A 13283-nucleotide genomic window follows, 5' to 3' on the forward strand; every position below is an offset into this window, starting at 1 on the left:
AAAACGTGAATACGAGAATTGCCTCAGCTTTTAAAAAAATATATACACTTTGTGAATCATGTAGGATTTAGATTTAATGTTCAGATTTCTCATGAGATGTATCATGCAACATGAATTTCTGAGCTCTAGAATCTTAATTTATAGTTACTGTGTTTCTATTGATAAAATGTATTTAAGCCTGTTACAGATGATTAGTATAGTATTAAGTAAACAACAATTGTATGAATTGCTTTTTATGGTAAAAGATGAAAACATCTTTGTGAAAATACAAGATGAAAAGTTGAAAAAAAGATGAAAGCGAAATAAATCTTATAAAATTTGTTTTGAAACAGGAAGTCTTTTTAAAAAAGGACCCTGACCTCACTAGAAATCAAGAAATTTCAACAAATTTTAGAGAAATTGGTTTTTAACAAAAATATTTTTTCTAATAAATATTAGAATTTATTAAATCTAGAATTTAATAAATCTAAATCTAGAATTTTTCCTGGATTTAAAAAAAAATCAATCTGTTGTAACCAATTAGAAATTCAAAACTGGAAACAGTTTTTAAATAAGATTAGTATTTTTTAAAAAAATCTTTATAATTTGCCTGGCACTCCTATATCTTTGGCTTTCCTCCCAGTGGAACCATGTCATAAAGATGGTACTATCTAGATTATTGCAAAGCTGTATAAGATGGGAATTAACTGCCTGTGCTTAAAAGATTTATTTACAATATTATTCTCATATATCTTTCTATTGCTCCTCCTTTTTTTTCTAAAGAAAATTAAGAAGGGATTATCCCTCCAAAATTCTGATGAACCTCAGCACAGCCCTGCTGTTCCTGAATCTCATCTTCCTCCTGGATGGGTGGATCACCTCTTTTCATGTGGATGGACTTTGCACGGCCATTGCAGCCCTCCTGCATTTCTTCCTTCTAGCTACCTTCACCTGGATGGGACTAGAAGCGATTCACATGTACATTGCTCTGGTGAAAGTATTTAACACTTACATTCGCCGGTACATCCTGAAATTCTGCATCGTTGGCTGGGGTAAGCCTCCTGCATTTTTTTTTTTTTTCCCGTCCTGTAAATCACTAGGTTCTCACAGGAAAATCCTATTTTGAAAGACTAGGACTGCTAAAAGAAACTTCAAGATTGTGAATGATATGCATTTGATACACATAACTGAAGGCAGGGGTGTTTTTAAAACTGTTCCACCGTCCTCACAAAAGTCACGATTAAAGGGGGGAAAAAAAAACCTTAGCTCTTGAGTCACCACCAACTTATTTCCTGTGTCCAGAGCCAGCCCACCCAAGTCTGAAGAAGCAGCTGGCAGACAGTGGTGGATTTCCATTATATTTCAAAATAGAAAGGCCAGCTCAGACTCTTAACTATTCTTGCCCCTAGACACATGCCCATGTCTTGGAAACCTGAGTAAAAAGGTTATTTTTGTGAGTGCAACCAGAATACTGACAGAATTCATGCTTTGAACTTCTTACCATGATTCCTCAGCCAGACGAGGATGGCTATGTTAGCCTGTTTACAGTCTTCCAATCAGGCTCTTTCTTTTATCTGGGTTCTGTATTGGGGCAGGCATTTTCAAGCTTTATCACAAATCTCTTTTTCAGATGGCAGGGGGAAAATGAGACATTTGCAAGGTGTTCAGTACCTCCTTAGGAGGCAGTGAAGGCACCTTTCAGGGAATTCAGGTGGGGAAGCATTTCCCTACTGAAATATACATGTAAATATATATAGATTCTCATGAGAAAAGAGATGACTGTAAAGAATTTTTGCCCCCATTGTTTCCCCTCAACTTATTCTGAAGACTTTTCTTTCTATAGAAAGGGGCAGAATGAAGCTGCAGTTACTTCCTAACCTGAACTCGGTCAGTCTAACAGGTGTCATTCATGAAACTACATTTTCTGGTGCTACGTTCAATATAGAGCAGGTCCTTATACTCTAGTGGGTACCAGCAAGCAAACAGAATACTTAAGATTTAGAGTGTTTCTAATTAGAGTTGGGTGTTTCATACCACAAAAGGGATTTTATTGTTGTTTTCAAGCAAGTTGCCAGTGCTAAGAAATTTGATTTTATAATATGGAGTGTCTACTTTCTTTTTTTCCCCTTGCCACTTTCAATCTTATAAAACAATTTCAGATGCTTCAGAAAAGTTGTTTCTGTCATGGTTTTGTTATAACAGGTGTGCCTGCCTTAGTTGTGTCCATTGTTCTAGCAAGCAGAAAGCAAAATGAAGTCTATGGAAAAGAGAGTTATGGAAAAGAACAAGGTGATGAATTGTAAGTAACAAAAATTTGTTGGGAATTTATTTGTGATGAGTATTATATGCTTTGTTTCCTGAAGTTTAGTGTGAGTTTTTATGCCAATAGTGAGCTTCTTATTTTGGAAGGTTAAGTTGTATTTGCATGTCTTTGCCAAGGCCTCTGCTATACCATACATGAATTCAGTTGAAAGCCCTGAACTGGGTGAGCTGCTTTCATGAATGTTGTGCTCTTCTCATCTGGAGGAGTTCAGAAGAAGCCTAAGATTCTCTCTTCTACACTTAGAAGATCCAGTCTCTTTGAGGAGGTGTCCTAATGCTTCTACCTCATTAAGCCACATGCATCTTTCAGAGAGTTAAGTAGCAGCATCAGGCAGTGAGGGATTCAGTGACAATATGATTATTGTGTGAAAGTGGAGAGAATGGATCTTGAATAATTTGAAAAATTCCCTTCAGACTGTGAGATTATTGAGGCTAAGATTTTTAGAGTGTTCGGTTTTAGCAGTTAGTTTTTTTGTATTTTATGTAGCACATAATAAGTACTCAGTATTATTTGTGGGTTGACTGAATTACTGAATGAATGAAGAGCTTACTCCTGACTGTGATGCCACATTCTGTGCTCATTTCATGGATGGATATCACTTTTATATCCAGTCAGTATCCAGTCCTGTTCCTTTCCTCCTGGTCTTCCCCTTTATGTTTCCAAAGTAACATTCAAAAGCCCCCAGGAGAGCTAGTGGGAAGTAAAGGATCCAGGCCAGGAATTTCAGATTCTAGGGGGACTTCTATATAGAAAGAAAGATTAGCTCCAGGAGCAAGCCGTATCATTTGGGGGACCTTTAAAATAGGCTATATTAAAGGTACAAATCAGTGCATAAGTTCTAAATAAAGGAATTTAAAAAGTATGTGAGTCAAATTTACAGGTCTTTAAAGTATGATTCAGTAAATTGTTGTGCCACCGACAGCTCTCATTAATTGAGAATTTACTCTATGCCAGGAATTTTGTTAGGTTATAGGACTCAGAGATGTTCAAGACAGTTTTTGCCTTTGGGAAGTCATGTTCTACCATGGTAGACACAACCTACCAAAATGATGACCATATGCTTTAGAATTTGAAGATAATTGTCTTAAATAATTCATCTAAATATTTTTGGTACCTAAGAACTTGCTTGGTATTAATTAGGTACTGAGACATCTGCAAATTGCAGTATTTTAATTTTACTTTTAGTACCCTTTAAAATTACTTTCATCTATTTTCAGATATGTATCATTCTGAATAACAAGTGTATCTTTCCTCATCTTATAAGGATGTTATGATGTAGGCTTTTTATTTGTGTGTTAGAAGTTTCAGCACAAGAATAACAGTTATACAATAAGCTTGTGCCTCAGTTAGACCAATTATATTAATAGGAATTATTTTGTTCCTAATAATGGAATCCACAATTATGTATGTCTTAAATAAGTAAGTAGTACTGTTTTCACATGATAAGAAACTTGATAGAAGGCAACAACTAGCATTAATTTTGTGGCTGAAAATGTTAGGACCAGCAATCCTATAGGTCTCTTGGTCTTCCTTTCCTGGATAGAAGATGATGACTACAGCCACAGAGCTTGCATTCATGTTCAAAGCAGAAATAAGAAATAGGGCTTTGCCAGTGAGTCTGTCAGGAATATGTCTCTCAAAATCCCTTAGCGGACTCTGCTTCCATATCATTTTGTAGAACACTGTCCACATATACTCAGTCATTCATTGGTGTCTGGCTGTTTGTGATCTCATAGACTGTAGCCCCCAGGCTCCTCTGTCCATGGGGTTCTCCAGGTAGGAATACTGGAGTGGGTTGTCATTTCTTTCTCCAGAATGTCCACATGGTCACCATTTAAGTACAAAGGAAATTGAGAAAGTTTCCCATCCTCCAGAGTGGGGGCCCATAAGAGAAAGGGGTTAGATGTGGTTTGGGGTGAGCCAAACAATAATGTCTTCACACCAAGTCAGAATTTAAGAGGCTACCTTGTTCTCTTAATTGTTGACTTAAATAACTCAGTATTAGATAATGACTATCCAAAAGAAAGCAAAACAAAAACAAAATACTTATGTAAACATCGAGGAAGAAACTGAGGCTCCCCAAATGAAGTGACTTCCTAGAGGCATTTGAGGAAGGCCCACCTGTAAAGCATGCAGAATCCCAAAATATGCCTCTTAGGTAAACAGGGAGTGATGATTAATCTCTTTCTTTCTGTCTCTTCTCCTTTAAGCTGTTGGATACAGGATCCTGTCGTATTTTACGTGACCTGCGCCGGGTATTTCGGACTCATGTTTTTCCTGAACATTGCCATGTTCATCGTGGTGATGGTGCAGATCTGTGGGAGGAATGGCAAGAGGAGCAACCGGACGCTGCGCGAGGAGGTTCTCCGGAACCTGCGTAGCGTGGTCAGCCTGACGTTTCTCCTGGGCATGACGTGGGGGTTTGCTTTCTTTGCCTGGGGACCTTTGAATGTCCCCTTCATGTACCTCTTCTCCGTCTTCAACTCGTTACAAGGTAAGATAACTGGTGCATGCCTGCTAAGTCGCTTCAGTCGTGTCCGACTCTTTGAAACCCTATGGACTGTAGCTCACCAGGCTCCTCTGTCCATGAGATTCTCCAGGGAAGAATACTGAAGTGGGTGGCCATGCCCTCATCCAGGGGTCTTCCCCATCCAGGCATGGAACCCATGTCTCTTATGTCTCCTGCATTGACAGGTGGCTTCTTTACCACTAATGCCACCTGGGAAGCCCAAGATAAATGGTACCCTCACCATTTTCCCTTTCATATTTGAACATGTGTGCAGAGAGCTTCACTTTTAGACAGATGCCACGCTGCATTTCTAAGTCACTATTCCAAGTGCAGAGCATAGTTTCAGGTGTAGAGTGGGTGCTCATGTAAATGGCCTTGAATGAAGTGAAGAGGGAGAATGTTAGTTTATTTGTTTTCAGTCTTGTATATACCACCTTAAACTATGCCTGGAAGATAGTACGTGCTTGGTAAATATATCTTGTTCATGAGTCAATATGAGGGGTGTCCAGCAGGAAGTGAGAGGGAGGCACAGAGGCTTTGTGCCTTCTTCACAGTTTTGCTGAGTGTTGGTGCTCTTCATGGAACCATGTGGGTGTAGCATTCTTGGCCAGAAAAATCTGTAGACTCTGTCAGGGTCAGAGAAATTCACTTTGATTCCTTGTCTCTAAGTATAAATACCAACAATCTAGTTCAGAAATGCTTATTTTTTTTCCCCCTAAGATATGGCAGTCAACTCAACAATCTAATAAATGGCTTGTTCTGTTTAGAAATATAAGGTTTCTTTCAAGGAGTCTCCTGTAATGCTTCTAAGTCCATAACACACACCTTAGTGTATTCTAGGGTGAATTTCAACTTTTTAAACCATTTTTATTAAAGTATGGTTGATTTACAGTGTTGTGCCAATCTCTGCTATACAGCAAAGTGACTCAGTTATACACGTATATACAATCTTTTTAAAAATATATTCTTTTCCATTATAGTTTATCCCAAGAGGTTGGATATAGTTCCCTGTGCTATGCAGTATGACCTTGTTGCTTATCCATTCTAAATGTAATAGTTTGAATCTATTAACCCCAAACTTCCAGTCCATCCCTCTCCCTTTCCCTCCCCTTCCCCCACTGGCAACCAGAAGTCTGATCTCTATGTCTGTGAGTCTGCTGTTTCATACAGTTTCATTTGTGCCATATTTTAAATTCACATGTAAGTGATATTGTGTGGTATTTGTCTTTCTCTTTCTGACTTCACTTAGTATGATAATCTCTAGTTGCATCCATATTGCAGCAAATAGCATTATTTCATTCTTTTTTATGGCTGAGTAGTATTCCATTTGAAATAGCTCAACTGGAATTCCATCACTTCCACTAGCTTTGTTCGTAGTGATGCTTTCTAAGGCCCACTTGACTTCACATTCCAGGATGTCTGGCTCTAGGTGAGTGATCACACCATCGTGATTATCTGGGTTGTGAAGATCTTTTTTGTACAGTTCTTCTGTGTATTCTTGCCACCTCTTCTTAATATCTTCTGCTTCTGTTAGGTCCATACCATTTCTGTCCTTTATTGAGCCTATCTTTGCATGAAATGTTCCTTTGGTATCTCTAATTTTCTTGAAGAGGTCTCTAGCCTTTCCCAATCTGTTGTTTTCCTCTATTTGTTTGCACTGATCACTGAGGAAGGCTTTCTTATGTCTCCTTGCTATTCTTTGGAACTCTGCATTCAGATGAGAATGTCTTTCCTTTTCTCCTTTGCTTTTCGCTTCTCTTCTCTTCCCAGCTATCTGTAAGGCCTCCTCAGACAGCCATTTTGCTTTTTTGCATTTCTTTTCCATGGGGATTTTCTTGATCCCTGTCTCCTGTACAATGTCACGAACCTCTGTCCATAGTTCATCAGGCACTCTGTCTATCAGGTCTAGTCCCTTAAATCTATTTGTCACTTCCACTGTATACTCATAAGGGATTTGATCTAGGTCATACCTGAATGGTCTAGTGGTTTTCCCTACTTTCTTCAATTTAAGTCTGAATTTGGCAATAAGCAGTTCATTATCTGAGCCACTGTGAAAGTGCTGCACTCGATATGCCAGCAAATTTGGAAAACTCAGCAGTGGCCACAGGACTGGAAAAGGTCAGTTTTCGTTCCAATCCCAAAGAAAGGCAATGCCGAAGAATGCTCAAACTACCGCACAATTGCCCTCATCTCACATGCTAGTAAAGTAATGCTCAAAATTCTCCAAGCCAGGCTTCAGCAATACGTGAACCATGAACTTCCAGATGTTCAAGCTGGTTTTAGAAAAGGCAGAGGAACCAGAGATCAAATTGCCAATATCCGCTGGATCATCGAAAAAGCAAGAGAGTTCCAGAAAAACATCTATTTCTGCTTTATTGACTATGCCAAAGCCTTTGACTGTGTGGATCACAATAAACTGTGGAAAATTCTGAAAGAGATGGGAATACCAGACCATCTGACCTGTCTCTTGAGAAACCTGTATGCAGGTCAGGAAGCAACAGTTAGAACTGGACATGGAACAACAGACTGGTTCCAAATAGGAAAAGGAGTACGTCAAGGCTGTATATTGTCACCCTGCTTATTTAACTTATATGCAGAGTACATCATGAGAAACGCTGGGCTGGAAGAAACACAAGCTGGAATCAAGATTGCCGGGAGAAATATCAATAACCTCAGATATGCGGATGACACCACCCTTATGGCAGAAAGTGAAGAAGAACTAAAGAGCCTCTTGATGAAGGTGAAGGAGGAGAGTGAAAAAGTTGGCTTAAAGCTCAACATTCAGAAAACTAAGATCATGGCATCTGGTCCCATCACTCCATGGGAAATAGATAGGGAAACAGTGCAAACAGTGTCAGACTTTACTTTTTTGGGCTCCAGAATCACTGCTGATGGTGACTGCAGCCATGAAATTAAAAGACGCTTACTCCTTGGAAGGAAGGTTATGGCCAACCTAGATAGCATGTTTAAAAGCAGAGACATTACTTTGCCAACAAAAGTCCGTCTAGTCAAGGCTATGGTTTTTCCAGTGGTCATGTATGGATGTGAGAGTTGGACAGTGAAGAAAGCTGAGCGCCGCAGAATTGATGCTTTTGAACTGTGGTGTTGGAGAAGACTCTTGAGAGTCCCTTGGACTGCAAGGAGATCCAATCAATCCATCCTAAAAGAGATCAATCCTGGGTGTTCATTGGAAGGTCTGATGTTGAAGCTGAAACTCCAATGCTTTGGGCACCTCATGCGAAGTGTTGACTCATTGGAAAAGACCCTAATGCTGGGTAGGATTGGGGGCGGGAGGAGAAGGGGACGACAGAGAATGAGATGGTTGGATGGCATCACCGCCTCGATGAACATGGGTTTGGTTAGACTCCGGGAGTTGGTGATGGACAGAGAGGCCTGGCGTGTTGCAGTTCATGGGGTCGCAGAGAGTCGGACACGACTGAGCGACTGAACTGAACTGAACTGAACTGAGTATTCCATTGTATATATGTACCACTTCTTCTGTCGATAGACATTTAGATTGTTTACATGTTTTGGCTACTGTAAATAGTGTTGCTATGAACATAGAGGTGCATGTATCTTTTTAAATTATAATTTTGTCTAAGTATATGCCCAGGAGTGGGATTGCTAGATCATATGGTAATTCTGTTTTTTGGTTTTCTGAGGAACATCCATACTGCTTTTCATAATGTCTATAGAAACTTACGTTCCTTACCAACACTGTTAGGAAGGTTCCCTTTTAGGATGAATTTAATTTTGAAGCTTAAGTGAATATGAAGTGTTTTTTTCAAAATTCAGTAACATTCTGTAAGACATTGATATACCCCGTATTGTTAAAACTCCCTAATGTTGAAAGCACGATGAAGTCCGTAGACCAGTGGGAATGAGGTGACAGCGTTCAGCATCTTTTAGAGCAGGGAATTACCACTGGCTTACCCAAAGCTACCGGTCACGCACTTGGAGGTTTGTGGGGAAGGAATAGCCGACTAAAGCTGAATGAATCTGAGCTGGGATGGAAAGTGTGGAAATAAGGTCTGTGCTTCTCACAGGTGAGATGCCTGAGCAAATGCTCCCAGCAGGCGTGTTCTAAGAAAAGTCTGCATTTACCTACAGAAGAGTTTTCACTGCTTTGTATCCTACGGATCTGTTTTGCTTCTCTTCCTCGGTTTCCAACTAGCTCATGAGCTCTTGTTGTTTTAAAAACCTGTCACTTAAATGGTGCTCAATAATTACTTGATAAATCAGTCACTGCATTGGTAGATGAAGAAGGAGGGGCTTGGGGGATGGCCTAAATTCAATCTGAGACTCCTCCGGCATAAATATGCATTAATTAGTTGAGCAAATTTTATTCAGATTAATTCTCCTTGACAGAGGAACTTTGTGGGCTCATTATCTTTAGTAAATAAAATAATAAGCCTCAAGTGCACGTCCAGAAGTTGGAAACTGAATAGGTAGCATATGAATACATCTGCACTGGGATCCAACTTTGTAAAGTGAGTTTTCCTCTGTTTAATCTCTTCTATAATATACAACATAAAAGTGCCTAGACAAATATTGACAGAAATATCCATTAACGTTAGAAAATTCCATGGTTTTATATTTCAGGATTGTACATGAAAGGCACATTAATCTGCCAGCCCAACCTTGTTTTTGCTTTTAGAATTTCCTGGCAGTTTCAGTAATCTGCAACAGTTACAGTTGTCTGTTCAGCTCTGTTTCCATTAATGAGACTCGGGATGTTTTATTTTTCCCAGCATAGGTCTCCTCTCAGGAGGGAAAAATGTTGTAAACCATCATCGAGTCAGTGTTCTTCATAAATCACTGACTTTTAAGGCTAATTTTAAATGATATAAATTCAGAACAGATTTCTGCACATTCAATGATATTAAAAACACCTTCTAAAAAGAAAATTTAAATTAAAAGGCAATGATACAGAGCACATGAATCTAACAATTCCTTACTGGTCAGACTTGAACAACAGCTTCTTCAGACACTATGGAAAGTCACTTAATGGTTTTTATTTGTGTCATTTTTGGAACCTTCTGTGAGAGGCTTGGTGGTTATCAAAAGTATATGATTTATTAAAAGAAGCATGTGGAATTTAGACAGTTTAAAGAAACAATTCCATGAATACATAATGAACTCAGGTTGAACTTAGGCAAACTATGCTGTGTTGACTTCTTTCTCATATTCTTTATTCAAGCCCCCCAGAAATAAAACTTGGTCCCTGTGTCTCATGGAGCTTATATTGTAGTAGGAGAGACTGAATACTGAGTGGGTAGCCTTTCTCTTCTGCAGGGGATCTTCCCAACCCAGGAATTGAACCCAGGTCTCCCGCATTGGCAGGTGGATTCTTTACCAGCTGAGCCACAAGGGGGAAGCCTTAGGAGAGACTGACGTTAATCAAATACATCACCATATACAATATACATGGTGCTGTTGAAAGCACATGACAGAAGACATGATGCTTAAACTGAAAGCTGAAGGATCAATAGGAATTAACTAGATGAAAGGTGGGGGTAGGAGTCAGGTAAAAACTATTTCAGGTAGAGGGCATTTCTTTGCAGAAAAGTTGCTGTAATTGGTGATTATAGCATATACTCAAGGCATTAAAAGAAAGATCATATAACCTGAGAACCAAGAAAGAGCAGGAGAGTGACAGAGCAGTGGGTGTGATAGAGAGGAAGGTAAAGGCTCTGTGTTTTGATCCGTGTAAGAGCATTTAGAAATTCTTGAAAGGTTTGAGGCCTGTGGACTGATATGATCGGATGCACATTTTATAAAGGTGAAGCTGGACATAATGTGGAGAATGGATTATAGCAGCCATGTCATGTCTGTAGATGAGAGGCTGTGGCAATGATCCAAGTCAGGTGAGATGGTTCAGTGTTTTAGACTGTGATGGGACTGGAGGAGCCTGAGATGCATGAGCAGAGTCAAGAGAATTTGCAGGTGTGCTAGTAACAAAACACTTAGCATTGGTTTGGTCATTAAATTCTTACTTTTCTGCACTGATTAGGATAAGAAAGCTTCATGTTAATACAATATTGTAGTGATTTGAAGCCTGGAATTGCAAGAATTAGCAATGGGCAATGGCAACCCACTCCAGTACTCTTGCCTGGAAAATCCCATGGACGGAGGAGCCTGGTAGGCTGCAGTCCATGGGGTCCCAAAGAGTTGGACACGACTGAGCGACTTCACTTTCACTTTTCACTTTCATGCATTGGAGAAGGAAATGGCAACCCACTCCAGTGTTCTTGCCTGGAGGATCCCAGGGACGGGGGAGCCTGGTGGGCAGCCGTCTATGGGGTCGCACAGAGTCGGACACGACTGAAGCGACTTAGCAGCAACAGCAGCAGCAGCAGCAATGGCCAAAGATGAATAATGTAATGTAATATTCTGAAACCTAAAATTATGCCAAAGTAAATTTTAATTTTCTCAGATTTAGCTTATAGTTGAACATCTTAAAATCAGCAAGATCACAAGTCACTCTTGAGTGTTACAGAGGTGAGGTCTGGCAGGGAGGACCCAAGATGTGTTTGAGCAGTGATGTGAGGTCATGTGTATCAGAGGAGTAGCTTTTGCTAGCAGATTTCTTTTCACTTTTGTGTATGTCGTTAAAAACTTGGTTCAAAGATGTTAAAAATCCATTTTATCTTTCAGGATTCTTAGAAATACATGTGTATATGTGTGTGTGTACAAAGACATATACATGTATAATTATGCCAGTACTTATATTTGTGTAGCTTATGTATTAAAGCTTTGTATGTGTATTTTTATTTTAGATGTTTTATTTTTATTTTCAATACATATCTTTATTTTTTATGAATTTTTTAAGATACATTTATAATTGCACAATTTAGTTGCAAAAAATCACGTTAGCTGGATATCATAAAATTATTATAATCTGTGCTGCTGCTGCTGCTGCTGCTGCTAAGTCGCTTCAGTCGTGCCCGACTCTGTGCGACCCCATGGACGGCAGCTCACCAGGCTCCACCGTCCCTAGGATTCTCCAGGCAAGAATACTGGAGTGGGTTGCCATTTCCTTCTCCAATGCATGAAAGAGAAAAGTGAAAGTGAAGTTGCTCAGTCGTGTCCGACTCTTAGTGACCCCATGGACTGTAGCCTACCAGGCTCCTCCATCCATGGGATTTTCTAGGCAAGAGTACTGGAGTGGGGTGCCACAGCTCTACCTAAAATTTTACCCAGTTGAATAAGCAAATGAAGTCACTTGAATCCAGGCTGAAACCAGGTTTACTATTTCCTGCTTTTCCACCGTATATTGCTTTGTTCTGTTTCTCTTACGTACTTCATTTAAGTTATATACTAATTATTTCATTGCATTTTTTATTCTAAGATGAATAGATAGATATACCTTCTCTTAACATGGCACAATTATGTTTCTAACTCTTTTTTCTATCTTTGCTGCTTTCCTAGGGTGAGAGTGGCAAAGCATTTTATTAGACATTTTAATTTATTCTAAAGAATACAACTTGAGAAAATCATATAGTATACAAATTGCTATTCAAAACAGAACAGATGTTTGACAAAAATACATCATAATTCACATGCCCGAGAACATTAGCCTATACATCAAGAAATATAATGCAATTCATCCTAAAGAAGTAAAAGGCAATTCTCTGGTTTCTGAGAGGGTCTTGGCCAGAGTCCTCTTGGGCATCTATAATATATCCTTTGGTGTTATTGATGTACTTGCAAGATTGAGTTATTGCTTTGAGATGCAGCCTGTGCACATTGCTGCTTAGTATACAAATGATAAATACTGTCTTAGACTATATATTTTTTCATTACTATACAAAAGTGTTTGACACTAAGTGAAAAAGCTGGCTTAAAACTCAACATTGAAAAAACAGATCCAGTTCCATCCAGTCCCATCACTTCATGGCAAAGAGAAGGGGAAAGAATGAAAGCAGTGACAGATTTTCTTTTCTTGGGCTCCGAAATCACTGTAGACGGTGACTGCAGGCATGAGATTAAAAGACGCTTGCTCCTTGGAAGGAAAGCTATGACAAACCTAAATAGCATATTGAAAAGCAAAGACATCATTTTGCTGACAAAGGCCTATATAGTCAAAGCTATGGTTTTTCTAGTAGTTATGAATGGATGTGAGAGTTGGACTGTAAAGAAGGCTGAGCACCAAAGAATTGATGCTTTCTAATTGTGTGTGGAAGACTCTTAAGAGTCCCTTGGGCTGCACAGGCATCAAACCAATCAATCCTAAAGGAAATCAGTCCTGAATATTTATTGGAAGGGCTGATGCTGAAGCTGAAGCTCCAGTCTTTGGCCAGCTGATGCAAAGAGTCGACTCACTGGAAAAGACTCTCATGCTGGGAAAGATTGAAGGCAAAAGGAGAAGAGGGTGGCAGAGTATGAGATGGTCAGATAGCATCACCAACTCAATGGACATGAATTTGAGCAAACTCCAGGAGACAGAGATACCTGGCCTGCTATAGTCCA

The 13283-nt window shown here is 39.4% G+C and overlaps 1 protein-coding gene across 4 annotated transcripts in view; it reads left to right on the forward strand.

Annotated features, from left to right (window-relative positions):
- Positions 1-13283, forward strand: part of ADGRG6 (adhesion G protein-coupled receptor G6) — a 152410-nt gene that overhangs the window by 119192 nt on the left and 19935 nt on the right. For all 4 annotated transcript variants that reach the window (XM_081530966.1, XM_081530965.1, XM_081530967.1 and 1 more), the window contains 3 exons: positions 763-1031; positions 2182-2278; positions 4513-4796. In XM_081530966.1, the coding sequence (XP_081387092.1) occupies positions 763-1031; positions 2182-2278; positions 4513-4796 (650 nt within the window). The remainder of the gene's footprint in view (positions 1-762; positions 1032-2181; positions 2279-4512; positions 4797-13283) is intronic.

The sequence above is a fragment of the Giraffa tippelskirchi genome, chromosome 9, assembly GCF_054371585.1.
Source record: "Giraffa tippelskirchi isolate mGirTip1 chromosome 9, T2T-mGirTip1v1.2.pri, whole genome shotgun sequence".
Classification (NCBI taxonomy): Eukaryota; Metazoa; Chordata; class Mammalia; order Artiodactyla; family Giraffidae; genus Giraffa; species Giraffa tippelskirchi.